At 43.3% G+C, this 26,739-nt stretch overlaps 1 protein-coding gene across 1 annotated transcript in view; it reads left to right on the top strand.

Moving 5' to 3' along the window:
- Positions 1 to 25,168, top strand: part of LOC103974327 (uncharacterized) — a 36,361-nt gene extending 11,193 nt beyond the window's left edge. Inside the window, exons 4-8 of the mRNA XM_009389125.3 lie at positions 19,652 to 19,793; positions 20,180 to 20,551; positions 20,689 to 20,820; positions 22,269 to 22,397; positions 22,553 to 25,168. Of these exons, the coding sequence (XP_009387400.2) occupies positions 19,652 to 19,793; positions 20,180 to 20,551; positions 20,689 to 20,820; positions 22,269 to 22,397; positions 22,553 to 24,895 (3,118 nt within the window). The 3' untranslated portion in view covers positions 24,896 to 25,168. The remainder of the gene's footprint in view (positions 1 to 19,651; positions 19,794 to 20,179; positions 20,552 to 20,688; positions 20,821 to 22,268; positions 22,398 to 22,552) is intronic.
- Positions 25,169 to 26,739: the final 1,571 nt, after the last annotated feature.

The following is a 26,739-nucleotide window of genomic DNA, read 5'->3' as shown; positions in this document are numbered from 1 at the left end:
CTACCAACCTCGAATTTCTTCAAGGTGTCCTTAAGTAGCAAGTTCTCCTTTTGGAGAGTTTTTAGATCATGACATTTTATACATGGAGCTAAACTATCATGATATTCAGTCTTTAATTTATCGACATCACAAGTGAGACTATCATGCTCCTTTTTTAGCAATTTGTATTTTCTACTAATTGTCTTACATTCATCAAATAACTCATGGAAGACATTTAATAATTTATGATATGGTAAATCTGCATCAATTAAATCCGTTACCTCTTCTCCGATGGCCATTAGGGCGTAATGAGCAACTTGCTCGGTGTTGGACTCCTCTTCTTCGGACGCGCTTGAATCATCCCACGTTGCCTTGTGCGCCTTCTTCTTTGATGTTCTCTTTTTGGCTTGAGGACAATCGTTCTTGTAGTGTCCCAGTTTTTTGCACTCATAGCAAATCACTTGGTCCTTCTTGTGTTCGAATTTATTTTTTGTATTATTTTTAAATTTGTTTTTTCTTAAATATTTTTTAAATTTTTGAGTCAAAAGTGCAATGTCATTGTCACTGTCCTCATCACTTGATGTTCCTTTCAAGTGGTCTTCTTGTGATGTGAGTGCCATATCCTTCCTGTTCTTTGGAAGGGGGTTCTCGAGCTCGTCATGAGCTTGACATGTCATTTCGTAGGTCATTAGAGATCCAATAAGTTCTTCAAGAGGGAATGTTTTAAGGTCTTTGGCCTCTTGAATGGTCGTAACTTTTGGATCCCAACTTTTAGGGAGGGATCTTAAGATTTTAGTTACTAGTTCAAAGTTAGTAAAATCTTTACCAAGAGCTTTGAGTCCATTGATGACATCCGTGAACCGGGTGTACATGTCTCCGATGGACTCACTTGATTTCATTCGGAAGAGTTCGTAAGAGTGCACAAGAATGTTGGTTTTGGACTCTTTCACTCGGCTAGTGCCTTCATGAGTGACCTCAAGAGTTCTCCAAATATCAAAAGCCGAATCACAAATTGAAGCACGATTAAATTCATTTTTGTCTAGTGCACAAAACAAGACATTCATAGCCTTTGCGTTTAAAGCAGAAACCTTCTTCTCCGATTCATTCCATTCGCTCATCGGAGGAGAAGGTTTTTGAAATCCATTTTCAACAATAGTCCAAAGCTCGAAATCCATGGAAATGAGGAAGATTCTCATACGAGTCTTCCAATAAGTATAATCCGACCCATTAAACATGGGTGGACGTGTGATAGAATGACCCTCATGTATGCTGGAGTAAGCCATCTCTTTTGGGTATCAAACCAAATATGAGAGTGAGCCTTGCTCTGATACCAATTGTTAGGATCGGAGCGGCACTAAGAGGGGGGGGGGTGAATTAGTGCAGCGGATTAAAACGTTGGTTTCGACAAATCTTTCGTACGATAAAAACCGAACTTAAAAAACTTAACTTGAACATGTGTTCGTAAAGGTGTGCAGCAAAGGTAATGATGAAATAAAGCACGTAAGAAGGTTTGCAGTAATGTAAATAGCAATAAGAAAATGCAAACTAAAGGTCACGCCGATTTTAAAGTGGTTCGGTCAAATGACCTACATCCACTTGCGAGGCCCTCTTCGATGAGGCTCCCACCTTCCACTAGCAAATATCTTGAAAGGGAAGGGCAAATACCCCTCTGACAACCTTTTACAAGCAGTTCACACTCTTACAAATTTTCAGCAAGAAAGGAGGTGAACAATCTAGCAAATTGAAAACAAGACTTGCTATGACTTTTCTAAGACCTTTTTCTCAATCTTTGCGACTCAAAAAGTTGTAATCTTAGCTGAGATTTGAGGGGTATTTATAGGCCTCAAAAGGATTCAAATTTGGGCTCCAAAATTTGAATTCTCTTTGGTTCCCGATGTTGGCGGTGCCACCGCCTGTCAGTGTCTGACACTGACAGTGGACTGGCGGTGCCACCGCCTGGCTCTCGGGTGCTGGCCGGTGCCACCGCCAGACCCTTCAGTTCACTGGTTGGGCTTTAATTTCAACCTAATCCTAATCCTAATTTTGGGCCCAGTTGGCCCTTAACCAGGATATAGGATTATCTTTTAATCCTAATCCTAATTACATGTGAACTACATAACTAAAAACATCCTAAGCAAGTTTTTAATGTCGAGTCTTGTTCTGGCGAGCTTTCCGATGAACTTCCGGCGGACTTCCGATATGCTCTCGGGTTTCTTCCGACTTCAACGAGTAGCCAAGCCTTCTCGGTGATCTCCGCAAACCTCCGACGATCTCTTCAGCGAACTTCCGAAAATTCTGACAAGTTCCTGATTTCTTCTCGGTTGGTTCCGGCAGCATCTTCGACGATTCTTCGGACTCTTAAACGTCCATCGAACTTGACTCCGGTATTCTTGCTTTATGTTTTCTAATTATCGTAGTTAATCCTGCACACTTAACTCAATAATATGGATTAGATCAATTAACCCATCAATTGATTTTATCATCAAAATCCGAGATTCAACAACGGGCGCTACCCACAACTTTATTGCCGATCGAGAAGCAAAGCGACTTGGGCTAATCTTGGAGAAGAACCTAAGTCGGATGAAGGCGGTGAACTCAGAGGCCAAGCGGATCTCTTGGCTGGCAAAGGTAACCCCATCAAGATCGGAACATGGAGCGGGAGCACAAACATGATGGTGGTGCCATTGTACGACTTCTAAGTGATTCTTGGAATGAAGTTTATGCATGTGGCGAAGTTGTTGCCAATGTTGTTCCTAAACTCCCTATGTATGATGGGAGGTGACGACCCTTTTGTGATTCTCGTCTCTCGGAGAGGAACCAGGGACCCCCAACAGATATCGACATTACAACTTGAAGAAAGGGGTACGAAAAGGCGAATTGACATTCATGGCTGCTGTGAAGCTAGAGCCACTCGACGAGGAGGCCATTCATGAACTTGCTGTGGTGGCGAACGTTTTGAAAGAGTTTACAGACGTTATGCCACCAGAGTTGCTGAAGACTTTGTCGCTACGCAAAGGCGTGGATCATCATATCGAGTTGGAGCCAGGAGTGAAGCCTCCAGCGAGACCACCCTACCGTATGTCCCCTCCAGCGAGACCACCCTACCGTAGAGCTCAGAAAGCAATTAGATGAATTACTAAGTGGTGGTCTCATCCGTAGTTCCAAAGCACCATTCGGAGCTCCAGCTCTCTTCCAAAAGAAATAAGATGGGAGCCTCCGACTATGCGTTGATTATCGAGCCCTCATTAAAGTGACGGTGAAGAACAAGTATCCCATCCTGCTCATCGCGGACTTGTTCGACCAATTGGGCAAAGCCAAGTATTTCTCCAAACTCGACCTCTGGTCGGGGTATTGGCAGGTGCGTATTGCTGAAGGCGATGAAGCGAGGACTACCTGCGTGATCAGGTATGGAGCGTTTGAGTTCTTGGTGATGCCTTTCGGCTTAACCAACGCTCCGGCCACGATCTGCACTCTTATGAACCAACTATTCGAAGAGTATTTGGATAAGTTTGTGGTCGTCTACTTGGACGATTTCATCGTCGATAGCTAAACGCTCGAGGAGCATGTTGAGCACCTTCGGACAAATTTCAAGGTTCTTAAGGAGAACACTTTGTTTATGAAAAGGGAGAAGTGCTACTTTGCTCAAACGAAGATCTTATTTTTGGGGTATTTAATCGGTGATGGCTCCATTCGGATGGACAAATCAAAGGTGCAAGCTGCTGCGAAATGACGAACTCCAAAGAAGGTGCTAGAGCTAAGATCCTTCCTTGGCTTCGTCAACTATTATCGGCGCTTCATAGCAAGGTATTCGAAGCGTGTAACTCCACTGACGGAGTTGCTGAAGGAGCAGCCTTGGAGATGGTCTGATAAATGTGAAGCTGCAATCTAAGATTTGAAGGCTGTTGTGTTAGAAAAATCGGTGCTCAAATTGCTGGACTATGGGGAGCCCTTCAAAGTCCATACAGATGCTTCAGACTTTGCTATTGAGGGAGTACTCATGCAGGAGGGTCACCCGGTGGCCTACGAGAGTCGTAAGCTCAACGAGACCAAGCGATGGTATCCGGTGCATGAGGAGATGACAGCGGTGGTCCATTGTCTACGAGTTTGGCGACACTACCTTCTTGGATCACGTTTTGTATTGAGGACAAACAACATTGCATTGAGCTATTTCCAAGCTAAAAAGAAACTCTCCCCAAAGCAAGCACGATGACAGGACTTCCTGGCTGAGTTTGATATGACAATGGAGTACAAGCCCGGAAAAGCAAATGTCGTGGCCGATGCATTGAGCCGGAAAGTGAAGCGAGTGAATGCCATACAGTTGGAGGGCAGAGGCCAAGCAAGTTAGTTGTACTCCAACTTCCTTTTCAGGATTAGGGATGGACTATATAGTGATCCCCAAGCAGTAACTCTAATGCAGCTCATCAAAGAAGGCAAGACACGACGATTTTGGATCTTGGAGGGACTCGTTTACACAAAAGGGAATAGAGTTTATATTCCTCGGGTGGACAATTTGAGGCGTGAACTCTTAAGAGTGTCACGATTCCCTTTGGGTTGGACATCCAGGCATTCACAGAACCTTGGCTCTCGTGGATAGGGCTTTTTACTGGCCAAAGATGGGGACTGATATGGAGGAATATGTTCGAACGTGCTTCACTTGCCAACAAGACAAGGTGGAGCAGCGGAAGCCAATGGGACATTTGGAGCCGTTGCCCGTACTAAAAAGCCGTGGGAGAGCATTTCCTTGGACTTTATATCAAGTTTGCTGGTAGTAGGGGGACTCGGATTGATACTAGTGGTGGTCGATTGATTTTCAAAGTATGCAACTTTCATTGTTGCACCGCTACACTGGTCAGCAGAGGAGGTGGCCAAGTTGATGATGAAGAATGTGGTGAAGTATTGGGGAGTCCCGCACAATATCATCAGTGATCGAGACGCTCGGTTCCTGGGACAATTCTGGACCGAGCAATTCAAATTGTTGGGGTCTAATACTTCTCCACAAACCTCCACCCATAGATGGATGGCCAAACTGAAAGGATAAACTCGCTCCTTGAGCAATATCTTCGGCACTATGTAAGTGCCAACCAACGAGATTGAGTGAACTTGTTGTCGCGCTCGGCACCCGGTGAGCAGCTGTTTGTGGATTTGCAACTGTTCGTTAAACCTTCTAAAGTCCTTGTTTTCCTCCTCTCCCTCTTTTTTCTTGTGCCCGCAAGGTGCTCGCTAAATTACTTGTAAAGCTTCCCCTTTTCGCGAGGCATCGGGACTTGTCCGTCGCTCGTTCTTCGAACTAATCAACTTTCTCTTTTACAGGTCCTTTGGGACCTACGAGAGGTTGCAAGTAGGCTGATCTTTGCGGATGCATATCGCAAGGGCGAAGCGCGACTTAGGCAACGCAAGCTAAGTTCGCGTCTTTGCCACAAGGGTGCCTCGCGACTTAGACAACACAAGCTAAGTTCGCGTCTTTGCCGCAAGGGTGCCTCACGACTTTGGCAATTCCAGCTAAGTTCGTGACATTGTGGTATCAGAGCGAGCAAGCAATTTGAGCAAGCAGCAAAGGAACTTCGCATTTTCGTTATGGCAAAGCATTGTGGCGAATCATGCAAGACGGGGCAAGTCGAACCCTTGCCCCAAGCAGCCGCAGGTGGGCTGCAAGTGCATACTCGCTCTCATGTCATTGGAGCCACTCAGGTGTAGCACGACAGCGAACATGACGAGCGAGAAGTTGGCTACTCTCCGCGAGCGGAGGAGGCGCAATCGGGAGCGCCAACCGGGAAGAAGAGCCATAAGGAGAGACTCACAATGGCAGAAACCCGCTTGGATGTTCTTTAAGCGAGCTTGGAGGAACTCTACCATGGCCAACGAAGGCTTGTTGGGGTAGAGAGCTCACAAGAAGAAGCGGAGTCACGGATCGACAGAGTTGAGGCCCTAGTCGACCGATTGTCAGATGACACCAAGACTCTGTACAACACCTGCAGGATGTCGTGGCAGAACTCACTTCCAGGGTGACCATGCTCACGAGGGTACTGAATGCGGCAGGAAGCAACACCCGCGTTGCACCGACACAAAACTTGAGAGCACCTGAGCCGCATTGTTATGGAGGTGCCCGAGATGCCAAAGAGCTCGAGAATTCCCTGTTCGACATGGAACAATACTTTCGAGCTACGAGGCTTGATTCTGAAGAAACCAAAGTTTCTATAGCGACCATGTATCTGAACGGAGATGCAAAGCTTTGGTGGCGAACCCGTTGGGAGGAGATCCAACAAGGTTGGTGTCGAGTTGACACATTGGAGGACTTGAAGCGGGAGTTGAGAACTCATTTCCTACCGGAGAACACAGAGTTCGTCGCAAGAAGGAAGTTGAAACAACTCTGCCAAAATACTTCCATTCGAGACTACGTAAAGCAATTTTCTGCGCTAATGCTAGACATACAGGACATGTCCGAGAAGGATAAGCTGTTCAGCTTCCTTGATGGTTTGAAGCCATGGGCTCAACAAGAACTACATCGAAGGAATGTCGCCGATGTGATCGGGGCAATTGCTGCTGCATAAAGGCTCATCGACTTTGTTTCCTCTAAAGAACTGGGAAAAAGAAAACAATCTTCAAGCAATCGCCCTACAAAATATTCTCGAGGGAAGGAGCTTGGGGGCGAACAAAGGAAGAAGAGTTTCCACAAAGGGCCAAGCCCGAAAGGCAAGGCCCCAAAACCTAGCAGATGCTTCTTGCGTGGAGGGCCGCACATAGTGAGAGAGTGCTCACAAAAACAGGCACTCAATGCTTTAACAGCTTCCATCCACCCCCCTCGATCAGACAAGGGCAAGGCTGTTGCTCTTATTTCAAGTAGTTCTGAATCCAACAGCGACGGTGAGGAGTCGCAAGGACCTCAGATGGGAGCAATGCGTTTGTTGAATGCCATGCAGGGTCAAGTGGGGGAGAACACGAAAACAAGGCTACAAAAAGCAGAAAGTGGCGAGCTGATGTACGTAGATATTAAGCTCAATGGCCAAACGACTCATACAATAGTGGACACGGGCGCTACCCTCAACTATATTGCCGATCGAGAAGCAAAGCGACTTGGACTGATCTTAGAGAAGAGCCCAAGCCGAATGGAGGCGGTGAACTCGGAGGCCAGGCGAATCTCCGGGTTGGTAAAGGGAGTTCCCATCAAGATCAGAACATGGAGCGGGAGCACAAACATGATGGCGGTGCCACTGGATGACTTCAAAGTGATTCTTGGAATGTAATTTATGCACGCGACGAAGTTGTTGCCATTGTCGTTTCTTAGCTCCCTATGTGTGATGGGAGGTGACGACCCCTGTGTGGTTCTTGTCTCTCGGAGAGGAACCAGGGAACCCCAACATATATCGGCATTACAACTAAAGAAAGGGGTACAAAAAGGCGAACTAACATTCGTGGCTGTTATGAAGCTAGAGCCACTCGACGAGAAGGCCACTCATGAACCTACTGTGATGGCGAACGTCCTAAAGGAGTTCACGGATGTTATGCCACTCGAGTTGCCGAAGACTCTGCCGCCCCGCAGAGGCGTGGATCATCACATCGAGCTGGAGCTAGGAGTGAAGCCTCCAGTAAGACCACCCTACCGCATGCCCCCTCCTGAGTTGGCTGAGCTTAGAAAGCAGTTAGGCGAACTGCTAAGCGGTGGTCTCATCCGCAGCTCTAAAGCACCATTCGGAGCTCCCGTTCTCTTCCAGAAGAAACAAGATGGGAGCCTCCGACTATGCGTCGATTACCTAGCCCTCAATAAAGTGACGGTTAAGAACAAGTATCCCATCCCGCTCATCGCGGACTTGTTCGACCAGTTGGGCAATGCCAAGTATTTCTCAAAACTCGACCTTTGGTCGGGGTATTAGCAGGTATGCATTGCTGAAGGCAACGAAGCGAAGACTACCTGTGTGACCAGGTATGGAGCATTTGAGTTCTTGGTGATGCCTTTTGGCTTAACCAATGCTCCGGCCACATTCTGCACCCTCATGAACCAACTATTCAAGGAGTATTTGGATAAGTTCGTGGTTGTCTACTTGGACGATATCGTCGTCTACAATCAAACGCGCGAGGAGCATGTCAAGCACCTTCAGACAATTTTTAAGGTTCTAAGGGATAACACTTTGTTCGTGAAAAGGGATAAATGCTACTTTGCCCAAACGAAGATCTTATTCTTGGGGCATCGAATCGGTGACGACTCCATTCGGATGGACAAATCGAAGGTGCAAGCGGTTGCGGAATGACGAACTCCAAAGAAGGTGCCAGAGTTGAGATCCTTGACTTCGTCAACTACTATCGACGCTTCATAGCGGGATATTCGAAGCGTGCAACTCCACTGACGGAGTTGCTGAAGAAGGAGCAGCCTTGGAGGTGGTCTGATAAATGTGAGATTGCATTCCAAGATCTGAAAGCTGCTGTATTGGAAGAACCGGTGCTTAAATTGTCGAACTATGGGGAGCTCTTCAAAGTTTATACAGATGCTTCTGACTTCGCTATTGGGGGAGTACTCATGCAGGAGGGTCATCTGGTGGCTTACGAGAGCCGCAAACTCAACGAGACCGAGCGACGGTATCCAGTGCACGAGAAAGAGATGACAATGGTGATCCACTGTCTACGAGTTTGGCGACACAACCTTCTTGGATCGCGATTTGTACTAAGGACAGACAACATCACTTTAAGCTATTTCCAAACATAGAAGAAACTCTCCCTAAAGCAAGCACGATGGTAGAACTTTCTGGATGAGTTTGATATGGCAATGGAGTACAAGTCCGGAAAGGCGAATGTCGTGGTTGATGCATTGAGTCGGAAAGTGGAGCGTGTGAATGTCGTACAATTGGAGAGAAGAGGCCAAGCAAGTCAGTTGCACTCCAACTTTCTTTCCAGGATCAGGGATGGACTGTACAATGATCCCTAGGCAGAAGCCCTGATACAACTCATTGAAGAAGGCAAGGCACGATGGTTTTGGGTCCAGAAGGGACTCATTTACACCAAAGGGAATAGGGTTTATGTTCCTCGAGTAGACAATTTGAGACGTGAACTCTTAAGAGAGTGTTATGATTTCCTTTGGGCTGGACACCCAGGTATTCACAGAACCTTGGCTCTCGTGGAGAGGGCCTTCTATTGGCCGAAGATGAGGACTGATATGGAGGAATATGTTTGAATGTGCCTCACTTGCCAGTAAGACAAGGTGGAGCAACGGAAGCCGGTGGGACTTTTGGAGCCGTTGCCTGTACCAGAAAGGTCGTGAGAGAGCATTTCCTTGGACTTCATATCAAGCTTGCCCGTAGTAGGGAGACTCGGATCGATACTCATGGTGGTCGATTGATTTTCAAAGTATGCAACTTTCATTGCTGCTCTCCTACATTGTTCAGCAGAGGAGGCGGCCAAGTTGATGATGAAGGATGTGGTGAAGTATTGGGGAGTCCCGCACAATATCATTAGTGATCGAGACGCTCGGTTCCTAGGACGATTATTGGACCGAGCTGTTCAAATTGTTGGGGTCCAAATTATACTTCTCCACAAGCCTCCACCCCCAGACGGATGGCCAAACCAAAAGGATAAACTCGGTCCTAGAGCAATATCTTCGGCACTACGTGAGTGCCAACCAACGAGATTGGGTGAAGTTGTTGGACATTGCCTAATTCTCCTACAACTTGCAACGGAGCTCTACATCCAACAAGAGCCCCTTCGAGATCATTACAGGACAACAACCGTTAACTCCTCACACCATCGCAATCAAGTATACTGGGAGTAGTCCGTCAGCCTACCACTTCGCAAAGGAGTGGCACTGAAATGCAAATATTGCACGAGCTTACTTGAAGAAGGCAACAAAAAGGATGAAGAAGTGGGCAGACTTGGGAAGGCGACCGCAAGAGTTCAAGGTCGGCGATTTGGTGTTGGTAAAGCTCCAACCAATATCACTCTAATTCTTTAGGAACAAAGTACACAGGATTGGTGCGCAAGTATGAAGGGCCCTTCCCAATTATCAACAGGGTGGGCAACGTCTCCTACAAGTTGTAGCTGCCGGCGTGGTTCAAAATTCACAATGTTCTTCACTCCAGCAACCTAAAAGTCTACCACTCGGATCCGCAAGATGCTTCCCGAAGTGTTCCAACACGGCTACCACCCACCAGAGTCTCCTACGAGAAGCGAGTTGAAACCATTTTAGCGGATTGCAAGATAAAGCTACCCACTGGAGTTGAGCAGACCGAGTACTTGGTGAAGTGGCGAAAGCATCCTCGAACCGAAGCTAGTTGGAAGCCGACACCCTACGACATGAAAAACAATTATCAACAACTACCAACAAGCGTCGACGAGGGCGTCAGCAGTTTAAGTGGGGGAGAATGTCACGAACGGTCGTCGCGCACCTGCAACAACTCCGTTGAACGAACCGTTCGTCGCTCTCGTCTACATATACAGTTGCTTGACAGCATGTTTTGGCTTGGTTTTATGTTCGTTTTCTCGTAAAAATGTAAGTTCGAACAAGTTGCAGCGCTATAGTACGATCGCTCACCGAATCAAGCAAAACAGCCCAAAATGGCTCCGTTTTCGCGTGCCACGGGCTGTTTTCTGCAGCCCGCTGCTACAGCCAAAACGTCAGCCATCTCAGCCCCTTATAACCACCCGGGTGGCACCATGGGGGATGGGGCTTCGGTATTGTGTCGGGCGTTGAACAACCTTTCGCAAGTTCGCACGTTACCTTGACGGGAACTTGTTGTTGCGCCCGGCACCCGGTGAGCAGTTGTTTGTGGACTTGTAGCTGTTTGTTTAACCTTCTAAATTCCTTGTTTTCCTCCTCTCCCTCTTTTCTCTTGTGCACGCAAGGTGCTCGCTGAATTGCTTCTAAAGCTTCCCCTTTTTGTGAGACGTCGGGACTTGTCCGTCGCTCGTTCTTCGAACAAATAAACTTTCTCTTTTATAGGTCCTTCGGGACCTGCGAGAGGTTGCAAGTGGGCTGATCTTTGCGGATGCATATCGTAAGGGCGAAGCGCGACTTAGGCAACGCAAGCTAAGTTCGCGTCTTTGCCGCAAGGGTGCCTTGTGACTTAGACAACACAAGTTAAGTTCGCGCCTTTGCCGCAAGGGTGCCTTGCGACTTAGACAACACAAGCTAAGTTCGCGCCTTTGCTGCAAGGGTGCCTTACGACTTAGGCAATTCCAGCTAAGTCTGTGACAAGTTGGGAGCCCGAAGACACCCTACGACATGAAGAAGCATTCATCAACAACTAACAACAAGTGTCGACGAGGGCGTTGACAGTTTAAGTGGGCAAGAATGTCACGAACGGTCATCGCGCACTTGCAACAACTTTGTTCAATGAATTGTTCATCGTTTTGCATGCTTGTACAAAGACATGGTAGCCTATTTTGCCTTGGTTTTGTGTGTTTTTGCTTGTAAAAATGCATGTTCGAACACATTGCAATGTTGTAGTGCGATTGCTCGTCGTGTCGGGCCGAAATACCCCAAAATATTTTCGTTTTCGTGTGCCACGGCTTGTTTTCTGCAAGCCGCAGCAGCACCCCAAAACGTCAACCATCTCAGCACCCAAGAACACCCCGGGTGGCATAGGGTTGGATGGGGCTTCGATATATTGTTGTGCGTTGAAAAAACTTCATAAGTTTGCACGTTAACTTGACGGGAACTTGCCTTCACGCCCGGCACCTGGCACTCGGTGAGCAGTTGTTTATGGACTTGCAACTGTTCGTTCTACCTTCTAAAGTCTTTGTTTTCTCCTTCATATTTTTTCTCTCTTGCACTCAAGATGCTTGCTGAATTGCTTGTAAAGCTTCCCTCTTCGCGAGACGTTGGGACTTGTCCGTCGCTCGTTTTCAATCTAATCAACTTTATGTTTTATAGGTCCTTCGGGACCTGTACGAGGTTGCAACTAGGCTGAACCTTTGTGGACGCATATGTTGCAAGGGCTCCTCATGACTTAGGTGATCCCAGCTAAGTTCGAGAAGTTGGCGCAAGGGTACGTCACGTCGCGACTTAGGCAACTCAAGCTAAGTTCGCGACTTGGCCACAAGGGTGCCTCACGGCTTAGGTAATTCCAGCTAAGTCCGTGACAAGGCACCTATTAGAAACACTGAGTGAATGTCTATAGCTGAATTACAGCAAAGGAAAACAAGGAAATCTAATTGCTATCAATATAGTTGCTCAACTAGTTCCAAAGGTTTCATGTGATGGTAGTTTAGATCGAATTGGTAAACTTTATGTCAGAACTTATGTGGCAGTCTCATAATTGAAGTCATTCACCTTAACCTTTACTATAGAAAGGAAGAGGACTCATTGAAAATATTTAAGAATATGACAGAACAATGTACATTATTGGAACTTTCTAAAACCCTGTAACATTGTTGATTATGTACTCTAGAGATGCTATAACTTGGCACATATCACAGGCATGCCATCTTCCTTCATGGCTGTTGCCTTGTCTACTTTGTTTTTGGAAGTCTCATTGTTTATCGATCTTCTTTCCTCTAAACAGTATGTCAGTTTTAGCTAATCACTCAAAGTTCACCAAGTATTCTGACTTGATTTAATTAAGAAATGATCGTGAAGCATTTTAGTCAACATAATAATCTGTCATATAACTCTTATTTACTATGCTTTAGAAAAATTACTTTACATTCTAGTTGTTTATGTCACAAATCATAAAACTTGCATTTTATTATTGAAGCTTCACTTGTACCTCAAATGATTTTTGAAAGCAATACAGCTAAATTGGCTGGTTAGCCTCTCAAATCATATCCAATCTAATTGAGGAATATGTCATACAATTTTGGTGGAAACTGATCTGTTTTGGTCTAGATTGCATTGAATGTCAAATTAGGTTTCTTTTCCTGTCAGTTTCTGCCCAAACCCACTTAAGCTACTTTTGGAAGGTTCTCTTATTAGTTTTATTCATAATAGGCTACTTTTCACTCCTCAAAGCCTAGGAACTAAGGGTGGCTTGGTTTTGACTTGTTTTTGTGTACCTGAGAATTGACTTATTTAAGTTTACCATTTATTCAAATTATGTAGATCATATCAAATACTTACGGTCATTACACTAGAGATTGCTAACTATTTTCAGTCATCAAATTTGTCAGATGTTTAAAGAGAAATGTGATGTTCAAGATTGTAAAAGCTCCTTATGTAACTAGCTTAGTTGAAAAGAGTTTTTCATTTTTCAAATTGATAGTTGACAGTTCGAGATGATGCATGCTTGACTTTGTTTCGCATTATATGATTCTGAGCTAAATAAAGTGCCTTAAAGGGCATGAATTTCTATAAAAGCTTATCAGATATCAAGGATTGCTCATGCATGTGATGCTATGTTTGGTTGGTGTGCTACTGACACTAATTGTCTGACTAATGCTTGATTTACTTACATATAAATTGTGGCATTTCCATAGGTGCATGATTGGCACAAGCATAACATTGTGCATGTCTGTGCCTTATACCATATTGTCATAGACTTAGCTAGTTTTGCCTAAGTCGTGCGGCACCCTTGTGTGTCCGTCCGCAAAGATTAGTCTCCCCGAAGCCTCCCATGTCCCTTAGGACCCACAAAAGAAAGAACGGGTTAGAGAAAACGCCTCATTCGGGATCCACAAGCAAACATTTATGAAAACACTTCATAGACAATGCAAATTACAAACAGACTTTACAAGCTCTGAACAGTTACACAACAAAGGGTAAAATCGTCCATTACAGACCGAACTAAAATGGGACTATTAAGCCTTCGGTTATCCCTCTACATGCTAGTCAAAGTATGAACATACCAAAAGACACGGACATACATAAGCATTACATCAAACATCTTGTTTAGAAGTTTGTCCGTCACATTCTCCCCCACTTATTCCTTCGACGTCCTCGTTGAAGCCTTTGTTGACACTGCAACTCCTCGTCTTTGCTGAGTCTTCAATCTTCTGCTCCAGCTACAATGCGCCTCTTGGCTCCCAGCTGCTCTCCGCTGCTGTTTTTGAGTAGTCGAACCTTTGATCCGCCATGCTGCTTCAACTCACCAATGACTCTGACTCTGGTGTGGGGTTGGCTGAGTTGTGTTGATCCTTGTTGATTCCTGCGGATCCTCCAAATGAAGGAAAAGACCATCCTTACTACGCCAGTCTCTCAAACGCCTCATGCTGCTTGAACTGGATGGATGCTTGTTGGAGCTTTTAACGAGCATCGTCTCGCAAACTTCTGAAGTTTTGTGTCCTTCCTCTACAAAATTTGCCCATTGACTCTTCTTTCACTTAGTTGTCACTTCCAAGTAGGTTCGCATCACTTTCGCTTTCGATTGACATTTCGTTGGGAAATAAAGCGGACAATCTACTCTCAGTAGCACTGATCATCGTTGGTGAGGATTTGACAACTATTGTCTTTCATTATCTTCGAAGAGTCTTTGAACTTGTGCAGAGCTCCTCTGCTGGATAGATAAGAGAATTGAGGTACTCGGTTTCGCCCATTCTCTTAAGGATTGAGAAGACAAAGGTTACTTGACTTCGCCCGCCTCCTCGAGGTTGTACTCCATGCATCGAGCTGGTTACTGGCTTTCGCCTGCTCTTTACTCACACTTCTGAAGCACTTGAAGTGTTTGCACTCCTTGCGTTGAGTTAGCTACTGTGATTCACCTTCTCAATGCCATCGGACTTCTGGAATGCAAGAAGTTTTCACCCCAACTTGGAGTAATTCTCTAATAGATTTGGTCGTCTCTGGGATTGTACCATCTTCTCCATCAACCTTGCCGCCTACTCCATTGAGTAGCAAAAGTACAGCACCGCGTACTGTTTGTTTCGTTCCTTGGTCATACACTCTTGCCTGACCCGAAGTCCTTCACTTTTGGCTATCTTGATGAGAAGCTCGTTGACACCGGTCTTACGAAGTTCCTTTGCCTCTGCCCTTCAGCCTAGTCTCGGTACTAGGAGTTTGCCTCTGCATGCTCCACCTCCTCGGCCCCTTTCACTACCAAGCGCTCTCCCTCCATGAGAGCAAGGGATCAATGACTTTCACGGAAGTCTCGCCTCTGCGTTACCATGACGCTGCCATGCCCATGGCACTACTATCCGTCGCCTCGCATCTGCATCCCTTTTCTTCACAATCAGTAGATATGCCTCTGTGGCACTCCTCCGAGTCCACCTCCATTTTAACTGATGCTTGATTTTGGGTAGCTAAGTCCCTCTGGACTCGTCGTCGCTTCCTCGCCCCTTTCGACCCCCTGCTTCAACACCTCTGTGTTCTCCAAGCAGCTCCTTTTGGTCGATGGAAAGACAGACTGCAACTCCCATGCATGGCCTCTGCCATCGCATTATAGGGTTTGCACCGATTCTGTTCTCCTTAGCTTCCTTGGTAGCAACGTTCGCTTACTCGACCTTGTCCTCTGACATGCCGGGCTCCCTTAAGCGAATATGAGCTCTGGAGCAGTCCAACACTCCAGCTGCTTCGATCATACCTCTGTATGATCAAGTCCCTCCCATGGGACTCACTGGTACTTGCATTCGAACTTTTCCCTTGGTGGAACCCAGCCCACATATGCTGATGACCAAGGTTTTCCTTCGATGCAAAATTCAATGCACGTACGGAAGACTCGCCTCTGCGGTACCATGGGCTTCACTCCTTGAATCCATACCCCTTCTTACCGTCGTGTTGTTCACCGAAGTGGAGCTTTCAGTAGCTCCCGATCATACCTCCATATGATCTAGTCCCTCACGGGAATATATCGTGTGTATCGCATTTGCCACGAACTGTTCCACCACGATCTGCTGCACCATGTCGCCTCCTGGTGACATCTCTATTGCATTCTGATCCTTGTGGGATGAACTCGAATTGTGATCCCTCCATGTGTGGCCCATATGCTGATGACCAAGGTTTTCATTCGATGCAAAATTCAATGCACGTACGGAAGACTCGCCTTTACGGTACCATGGGCTTCACTCCTTGAATCCATACCCCTTCTTGCCGTCGTGTTGTTCACCGAAGTGGAGCTTTCAGTAGCTCCCGATCATACCTCCATATGATCTAGTCCCTCACGGGAATAGATCGTGTGTATCGCATTTGCCACGAACTGTTCCACCACGATCTGCTGCACCATGTCGCCTCCTGGTGACATCTCTATTGCATTCTGATCCTTGTGGGATGAACTCGAATTGTGATCCCTCCATGTGTGGCCTCTGCCAATACATTGCAGGGTCTCTTCCACCTTCGATTTTTTTCGCTCCTTTGGCAATCGACCTTCATCCACCCACTCTTAGGTCACACCTAGATGAAGCCCCGCTCTAGGACAGTCCATCGCCTAGTAGCTCCCGAAGTTCACCGACTTCGCTGTAATTAATGCACCATTGTCTGGATCCTGGGCCTCTGCCCCTACCAGCACAATCTCCGCTGCGCACCGCTTCCTTCATAGTAACTTGAATGGCAACACTGTGGCATATTCTTCAAGAGTACCCGCCTCTGAGTCCTCTTGCCCCGTGCTAAGGCCTTCTGAACCCAACTTCGCCTCCGCAAATTGAGTCGCCTTAGTTCCTCCATCAAATGCTCCTCCGAGATAAGGTGCATGTGCCTAGAAGCTCCCTTTGTCTTTGGCACTATGTAAGATGAGTCCGCTCCATCAGAATGAATGACCCATGGAACAACATGATCCTGCTCTTGCCTTTGCAAGAGTTCATGTCCTTGACCTCTGTCCAAGGAAAGCACTATGCCTCCGCTCCATGTTCCATCTTCTATGTTGGCTCCCTTCATGCGGCTTGGGTACATCGTCAAGTTACACCCAAGTTGCTCCGCTCCTCGTTTTTGCATAGAGTTGATGGTGGCCCTCGTGCCCACCATTCCACGGGTCAGCCCTCCCTTGAGTCTGATCTCCATATCGACTCCAAGTGTGCCTTTATTTGTGTTGCTTTGGGTCGCTCCCCCACTTGATCTCGCAATGCATCCACCAATACATTCTCTCGAATGAGATCATGCGACGACTCCTCGCCGCTTGCTCAGTCCATTGAGCTTCGTGGGGTTGTTGTTTGTTGAGGTACTCCTCAACATGTGAGGTCCGTCCCATATGATTCTCCCTCTGGAGAGCCGAGACTTATCCCCTCTTGGATAACTGTCCCATTGGAGCAACATCTTTCTTTGTTTCGGAGACCATCCCCTTGGACTACTCCGATCTGCTGAATAAACTGTGCATTGTTCTGCCTTCTGCAAACACCCTTGCTAGATTGCGACTCCACGTCAATATAGCCCCCGCTGCACCACTCAAGGCCTAGCAACATGCTGAACTCGTTGCACACTTCAGCCTCCTACGGACGTATCCTTCACATGCTGAAGAGAAAGTTTCAATGCTCCATGGCGCCGAGTTTTGATCACCTTGGGATGGTTGCGAACATTCCATCGTCCACATACAAGCCCATGCATGAGTACCGAATTCATTGAGTTAGCAATTCCCCTCACCTCTGTGAGCTTTGCACAACTCTTTCGGTCGCTGAGCAACTCATTCCACCTTGGATGGTCTCATCCTTTACCAAGCGCCTCGCTTGTCTTGAGCACCATCAGGTATAGTTGTCAACGATGAGCCGTAGCTCAAACTCAGCCATCCCAACCTTTGTGCGCTCCGTATTCTTCCAGCCTTACCTGTTCTCGTGGTGCCTCTTGCGCAAAGGGTTGGCCATTCCTTTGAATGTCAATCTCAGATGCCCGCTCCTCCGAGCGACTCCTTTTCCCTACATCTCCATGCCCGTTTTCCCCCGAATGGTCACGCGTGTGCTGACTGCCCTCAACGCAGCCCCGCTAGGTCCCCCACATTTGCATGCTAAGTGTTTCTATGAGTGCTTGTCCCGCTCTGATACCATCTGTCACGGACTTAGCTGGTTTTGCCTAAGTCGTGCGGTACCTTTGCGTGTCCGTCCGCAAAGGTTAGCCTCCCCGAAGCCTCCCATGTCCCTTAGGACCCACAAAAGAGAGAACGGGTTAGAGAAAACGCCTCATTCGGGATCCACAAGCAAACATTTCTGAAAACACTTCATAGACAATGCAAATTACAAACAGACTTTACAAGCTCTGAACAGTTGTACAATAAAGGGTAAAATGATCCATTACAGACCGAACTAAAATGGGACTATTAAGCCTTCGGCTATCCCTCTACATGCTAGGCAAAGTATGAACATACCAAAAGACACGGACATACATAAGCATTATATCAAACATCTTGTTTAGAAGTTTGTCCGTAATAATATGGACTTGAGACTAGAACATGTTCCTCATTCATCATGGCGATCCTAATTTTATATGTAGAATGGAAACTTTTGATAATGCATTTTCCATATGATTTTTGTCGATTTGATGCCTTGAAACTAACTTCATCCTATAAATAATTATACTTCAAAACTAGATCCTAGCAAACTCAACATGCTAAGAATGATCTCCAGTTATTTCTTTTTTTACCTTCATTTGCTTTTCTGGACTTTTGGCCTAAACTTCAAAACTTGGTCTCCATTGGTTAAAATAAAGACTCCTTAATGTTGAAATATATCTAAAATGAAAACTAACTTTTAAAACCATGCTTTGAGATATGAATTATGAAACAGGTACTCAAGCTTTTTTGATAAAAGAATCTTCTGGTTTGTTTTATTGAGAAAATTCCTAATTTATTTATATTTTTAGAGTTTACATTTGACTAACTCCTGCTCTGACTTTCATGTTCATATTAGAAGTCTTTTCAATATTTTCCTTTATCATATTAGCTTGATGTGCCAACAGAAATCTGTTTGCAATATCTGGATACATTTCAAAAGAAAGGAGTTTGAAAGAAGTGAAGAAGAGAGAAGAATTGGAGGGATATGAATAAGAATGTAAGAGGAGAGTCTTTGATGTTTGATGAAAATTCACGTCTTAATATGTTAACTGATCATGGGTCTTATAAGTGAAGTGGTCTATGCATAATTGATTCCTTCTACAAGCTCTGCAATCTATTCTTTAAATCAATACTGAAATCTTTGTAACTTTCCAAAATAACTCCTGCAATATATTGATTGAATGAGTTTGTGGATATGGAAGACTAATGTGTTAATATACAGTCTGTGGCTGCATGATTTCCTTTCATATGATGTATTCAGCATTGTTATTCTATCTGGTCTATAAACCATATATTACACCGTAAGTACCAGGCAGCATATATGTGATTTTAAATATGAATGCCTTACGGAACTGGTAGACCCAGCGGTACACTGACTTGTTTAGCCCGGTATCATCCAAAAAAAGAAAAGCTTGCCAACTTATATGATCAGATACTGGTCCTTAATCTTGACTGATAAGGATTGGTATGTACTGATCTGACCAATAAATGACAATTTTGATGTTGGTATACTGCATATTCTTGGTTGGATTGGTAAAGACTGGTACATATGGGTCTGAACAATATTTCAAACTGTAATTTTGAAATAGTGCATAGATCTAGTATGAATCTCTTAGATCGTTACTTATTATTTATCATTCAAGTTGATTAATTTTGCTTATTATTACTTTTATTTGAACTTTATTGTATTCTTTTATTTGGTACTAGATGTTGCTCTTTTAGTAACATTTACAATGTTTAAATGTGAATCACATTTGCACTATGCAGGGACTTGGCTCTCCTGCTTACAACAGTCACCTTTTTGAGTATTCTTTAACTTCCTAGTGTTGTAAAATTCAATCTCAATGATGCAGGTTTGACAACAAAAGGTTTTGCAGAGATTGTAGACGAAATGTCATCCGTGAATTCAAAGAGTTGAAGGAATTCAAGCGCATGCGGAAGGAACCTCGCTGCACTAGGTGGTTTTGTGTTGCGGATTTAGCATTCCAGTATGAGGTTTGTTTTGCCAGAATCATCAGTGATAATCTATGTTGTCTTTATCTTGCCTTTTCAAAGTGTCATGTTAGATACATGGTTGTTACATAGACCAATATAAAAACCATGGTTATATGTTTCATCCAGACCGGTACATGCTGGTTTGATGGCCTGTCAGGCCGGTGACACAGACCGCAGCATGCGTCTTCCGACACCATATATACTTGAATAAAGTTCCACGGTACATGTTGGCATGCCATATGTCGGTATCAGTGTGTACCGGACTACTGGTCCGGCCTGTTACCAGCATGGCTTTGGTACCTGAAATGTTAATCCATGATAAAAACTTTGGAGTATTCTTTGTTACTTAAGGCACCAAATGAATTTGACATTTTTTGCACGTTCAGGTGTCAGAGGATACTGTTCAAGCTGATTGGAACCAGTCTTTTACTGATATGGTTGGAACTTATCACCATTTTGAATGGGCAATTGGGACTGGAGAAGGACAAACTGACATTTTAGATTTCAAAGACGTCGGCATGAATGGAAAAGTTGAAGAAACTGGACTTAATCTGGGTGGTTTGGGTGCATGCTTTATTACATTGAGAGCTTGGAAGCTCGATGGGCGTTGCATTGAACTCTGTGTAAAGGCTCATGCACTCAAGGGACAACATTGTGTCCATCGTAGACTCATAGTAGGGGATGGTTTTGTGACAATTACTGAGGGGGAAAGTATTAGAAGGTTTTTTGAACATGCTGAGGAAGCTGAGGAAGAAGAGGTATTTGCCACTGGGAAATTAATGTTTATTATTTTTAGAAGAAAAATATTTGTTAGTGATACTATTAATATTTATGAAATTTATTTTTGTTCCTTATGTTCTATATTGCCTGGCTCTTTCGTTATGTGCAATAACAGGATGATGATGCAATGGACAAGGATGAAAATGAACTAGATGATGATAATTCCCGATCGCAGAAGCATGCTAAGAGTCCTGAACTTGCAAGAGAGTTTCTTTTAGATGCTGCAACCGTTATTTTTAAGGAACAGGTATGTCTCAGTTGTCATATCATACAATTCGGTTCTTCTGTTTAGGGGTTCATTTCTCCATTAGTCATATGCTTCTGAAACCTTAATTTTATTACCATCATAAAACTTCTTTGACATGCAGTAGCTTTAATAAGTTGTTTTTCTAGGATCCTGTTATACATTTGAGACTCTGATTGCTATCAAATTTTCTCAAGGTTTTAAATATTGATGACATGGGATTTCCATTGGCACAATACAACTTTGCATGATATGTCAACACAACCCCTGTTCTGGCCTGAATTGGCCAGAAGTGCCTAGCTATAGTAGAAAATAGTTGGTGCTGATGAAGTATGATGAAACACATCTCGGCATGAGATTCTCTTTGATGACAAAACTTGAATTCCTCATAACTTAAGAAAACATTCTTCTAGATATCATCTTTTTCAACCGAGACACATACACACCACTCATTATTCACTCTTCTGCATACATGGATGCAAAAACATGAAGCTCCAAGTAACAATGGTGTTGCAAACTAGGCAATTAACGTGTGATATAATAGAGAAAGTACCACTTCATGTAAACATGGCATGAGTTCCTTATTTGCTTTGCTTAAAATTTTACCAATGTTAGCAACATTTATAGGTGGAATTGGGGTAAGAAAAATAGTGAAGTCAAGGTTTTGAGATATTAGCATAGAACTGTAGTTTAGACTGTTGGTGGATGGCTTTGGTGGAGTTTGGATGGTTATAAGTTGCGAATATGGCAAACAGTTCTTTTGAAAGTTTTTAAACTGTAATTTTTGAGGATTATGGTTAATTGTGGCATTCTCTGCCTATCGACTCCACTGGCACTCGAAACAAAACAAACTTTTGTTTGTAGGAAATCCATGCTTATGGTAAAAGAGATTGTTCTTTGGGGGTCATGATAAAGTAGAATTCTGGGATAATGAGTCATTGAAGCAGGTATAGTTTATGCTTATATTTATTACTTCAATTTTGTGTGGTACATGTGCCTGTCATATTATTGATCTTTGTTTTTTAAAAGCCATCCAGTGGAATGAACATGTTATATAACTTTGTAGCATCGCGAATCCTAGGCTGTATCACACTGAAGGCATTTTATCTCTATTTTTCCTTGTAGCTAGAACTTAAACCTTAGCAAATTATACATGCGTGTTCATGGAATCTATAAGAACAATATAAATCTGACCTGGAATTTTGGGTGTGGATCCTTATTTTAGATTATAGATTGTACTCATTTTGGATTGAATAGCTCATTGTGTCAGATTCTGATTTGGGATCCTAGGAGTCTTTGATCTGAGTCTGACCGGATAAACCCCTTTAAGTATATTCTTAGAAAAAATAAAGAAGGAAAAAAATATGAATATTACATTGTACCAAGTCCCCTAATTTACATGTAACGAAATCCAAGTGTCCCTATGAAACTAACATATTATGTTCTTCCAGGTGGAAAAAGCTTTTAGAGAAGGTACGGCACGGCAAAATGCACACTGTACATTTGTTTGTCTTGCCCTAGAATTGCTGGAAGAGCGTCTTCATGTTGCTTGCAAAGAAATTATTACATTAGAAAAGCAGGTAATCTAATGTTGCTGGGTTATACAGTTTGGATTAAGACCACATTTTTCCACAGTTTGGATTAAGACCACATTTTTCCAACGACAATGGCAGGAACGCCATGTGAAGTGGCAATGTTATCTTACATTTTAACTTTCATCTAGTAAATATTTCAGACTAAGCTTCTTGAGGAAGAGGAAAAAGAGAAACGCAAAGAAGAAGAACGCAAGGAGAGGAGGAGGACAAAAGAACGGGAAAAGAAGCTTAGAAGAAAGGAGAGGCTAAAAGTAAAAGGGAGGGAAAGGAAGCTTATTGAATCAAAGTCACTTCATGCTGCTTTGCCTGAATCTAAAAATAAATCATCCCCAAGTACTTATGAGGAGTCAATTATCATTCCTGATTCTGCAGATTTTGTTGGTGTAACAGGAGATATTTCTCTGCTCGAGTTTCCTGTTTTTCCTGATGTTACAGATGAACAGTCATCAGGTGGAAGTATCAATATGAAGACTGATGATAGTCTACAACAGCAATCTGATGTTGATGGAAAATTCTATACAAAGAGTGGATTGTCTTTTACCTCTGAATGTACAAAATCATTGAGGCGGAAATTGAGATCTAGGAAAGAGAACTTTTTAGAGCAGTCATCCAACTGTTATGATAGACATCGATTTTATATTAGCAATGAGAACAGAGATCAGCAAGATGAAACTGATATCAGTACGTCTTGTTCCAGGGGCATAAATGGCTTGCACTGGCCATCAAGAGAAAGGTTTGTAATGAACAATCATAGGAAATGTGCTCTGAAATTCAATGAGAAATCTCACTGTGCACATGCCAGAGTTCAAGGTAGATTCGACTTTCAGTGTTGTAGCTGTAGCTGTAATAAAAGGGATGATTACAATGAAAAGGATGGGTATCACATTTCTACGATTAGATCAGGTAGGGAGAGGAAGACTGCCAGTAGAATTGAACGCGAACTGGATATGCCAAGGTCTTCCAGTCGCAATGTTAGATACAATAATGGTTGTTACTTTTCAGATAATTTTGTCGTTCCAAAAGGAAAGCATGTTGGTGATACTCCAGGCAAAGAGATTCTCCATACAAAGCAGGTTTGGGAGCCACTGGATACACACAAAAAGATCTCTAAAAGCAACTCCGATTCTAAAATCACCTTCAGATGCATTAGTAAGGTTGAATCCTCCAAAGAGATTTGTTTTGACAAAGGTGAAAATGGGTGTCAGCAATCTAATCAATTTGAATCAGTTGGTAATATGTGCTCATCTGAGCACTCTACCAGTTCAGGCAAAGTTGATACTTTAATTGGTTGTCAGGTTCTCAAGGATCATGATATTCCAGACGGATATTGTCTGGATACCAATATTGCTTGTCAGAATGAATTTGGCCTAGTAAAAAAGACAGAGTATTGTTCAAACAAGGGTATAGAAGAGAATCTCAGCCCCATTAAGATCAATTGTTCTCATACAGTTAGGAGCTCTTCTAGTTCAGATAACTGCTTTTCATGTATTAGTGAGGGGGATAGCAGCACCAGCTCTTCAAGTCTTCAAAATGCAGAATCATCATTATCTTCAGATTCAGAAGATGCTTGCCAACAATCTTGTGCAAGAGATGCATGTAATAATGATTCCTTCCATGAATATCTAGATCAATTTCCAGATAAAAAGATTATGACTAATAGAGGTGGATCTTTTGCAAACAGTACTTCTGAATTTCTAGCTGAGAACTTTGTAGAATGTGATTTGTCAGGAGGGAGATCAAAGAATGTTCAGGATTCTAATAATGGACAATTTGGATTTGTTGTGTCGCCTCCACCAAATTGCATGCTACCAATGCGAAATAATAGCATACATGTGCCAGTTATTTCCTCACCAATGGTGGGCTACCATACTCAACATATAAGTTCTTGGGCAGCTTCTCCTTGCAATGGGTTCATTCCATTTCCCCAGGCCAACCATTATCTGCTCCCAACTCTTGGCTGTGGTCTGCCGGCAAACAGATTATCAGATCTCAGCATGCATTACAACATTGTACAACCTTTAAACGTTCCTGTTTTTGATGCAAGGAAAGAATTCATGTATCAGACAGGTAACAGAATGAATGTTCGAAACTCAGAAGATCAGAACAAGCATCCCAGTTTTTGTGGGTTTCATCAATTAAACACTTCTGTTCAACCAATAGGAAGTCAGCGATTTCTTGAAAGGTCATTTTCAGATAGACAGCTACCATCGAAACAATCTGCAGAGCAAAATGGCAGTGCTGAATGTTGTGCTAAATCACACAATGGAAGTTCATCCTTCTCTTTGTTTCACTTCGGTGGTCCCATGGCTGGAACTAATGATGAATTCATTGGGAAACTTCCATCTTTGGAAGATGAAACTACTGGAGGTTTCGTTTCCAACTTGACTACAACTCATGCTCAGCCTTGCTCAAAAGAGGAAATAAAAGTTGAAGAATATTGCTTATTTTCTTCTAGAAATAGTACAAGATTTTCATTCTTTTAGTGCAGGTCATCAGGCAGGTATGCCTTCAGACTTTTCCTGCTCCAGTTGTGAAAGTGTGAGCAATTGGAATCATTATAATAATCTTTGCGAAAAATTTTAGCATATCTTCATTTGTTGGTGTTTACAATTTGTGCTTGATTCAGATTGTAAAAATGAGAACCGTGAGTGATATAGTGGGGTATTTCCTTTTCCCTCCAAACCTCTACTGAATGAGATAAATTTTCCATCATGGATGAATATTTGATTACTAGTATTACATTCTTAGCACCGAGAGCTTGTTCCTTTCACAAGACTTGTTCTTGGTGAGCCAACATTGTTTTGTAGGAGCTCATGGTCATCTTAGCACTGTCATCACTGAGTGGTTCTACCTAAAGATGCATTTGTATTAGCTATCAACAAGCTATGAAGATCTTTTCTAAATCTGGAAGATGCAAAATAAATAGTTAGCTTGTCCTTGATTGTTTATTTGACTTGTCTTCTTTTGGCTTAGATATGCGCCTTAGTTGATTTCCAGTATTGATTTAGATATCCATACAAGCATTTCAAAGGAAAATATTCTGTTCACACAGAGTCATGCTTTATGCAGATAAAATTTTCACTACTCAGTTTGCCCGACCACTAGTTCCAGATCACTCAAGTGGATCTTTTCCTGTTTGTCAGTTGACTTGTATCAGCTACCACTTGAGTTTTATCTTCTACTTGGATGTATGATACTGTCTTTCGAGATTTTTCCCAGATCACAGATGCATTTGCTTAAAATAATCTTCCATTTGATCCACTTCAGGTTGTTCATTTAAGATGATATATGTGAACATCCAAAACCGTACTTCTGATGCCTTTTTGCTTTATTGTGGATCTCTCAACCATGTTTGTCTGGAACTAAATTTTCCATTAGCCTTTTCCTGGCATGTTTCTATTTGAGTATCTTCACAGGTTGGTAAAGTGTAGGTGTCTTGCTGTGATGTTGATCATGAACTGAATCAGTCGGGTCTAGCTTCTCACCTGATTGTAGATCGTTTCTTGACTGATCATTGCATGATATTGTCATTTTGTACCCTGTTGAAGTTTAGACTTTGTGATTAATCTGAAGTCCCAAACAAACAGGTCACTGCCAAGAACAGATAATTGAAAGTTACCCGGTGGAATTTATATATATATATATATATATATATATATATATATATATATATATATATACTTATCCTGGCCGTATCTACAAATTCCACCGGGTAACTTTCAATTATCTGTTCTTGGCAGTGACCTGTTTGTTTGGGACTTCAGATTGTAGGATTCAAAAGTGTTGAACGCTTGTTGTCGAGCTTGATCTGTTTGGCTTGTTTCGTGAGCACAACTTGGTATTTGACAAAGTGAACTAGACCTGTTATTTATTTATTTTTTTGTAAATCTATAACATGGAAACAATTTACCCATCAACTATCCCATGCTATTGATAAAAAAAGAAGAGCAGCATAAGATTAGTGGCACATGAAAGTGGGACTGCTACAGATAGTATTTCTTGCAGAGTTCTTGCGCAATATGTGATTTAATTACAGCCTGTTCACATTTGAACTTTTTATCAATTTTTTTGAACTCGACTACATTTTATTGTCTTTTCAAAGTAAACATAGCTCGTGCAGCGAAATTTGACTTACTGATCTGACCCGATGTGTTGGTCAGTTGATGTCACGATACATGTTGCCCGGTATCAATGTGCCAAATGTTGGCACAATGATGCATGTTGATGACATTGAAAAATTCTCAAAAAACCCTTTGAAATTATTTGAAAAAAAAAAAAATAGATTACATATTTTAAGTTGGACCTAATTGTAAATTTAGTATCATAT

Source organism: Musa acuminata, chromosome BXJ1-5 (assembly GCF_036884655.1).
Source record: "Musa acuminata AAA Group cultivar baxijiao chromosome BXJ1-5, Cavendish_Baxijiao_AAA, whole genome shotgun sequence".
Lineage (NCBI taxonomy): Eukaryota > Viridiplantae > Streptophyta > Magnoliopsida > Zingiberales > Musaceae > Musa > Musa acuminata.
This window is presented reverse-complemented; position numbering and strand designations above follow the sequence as displayed.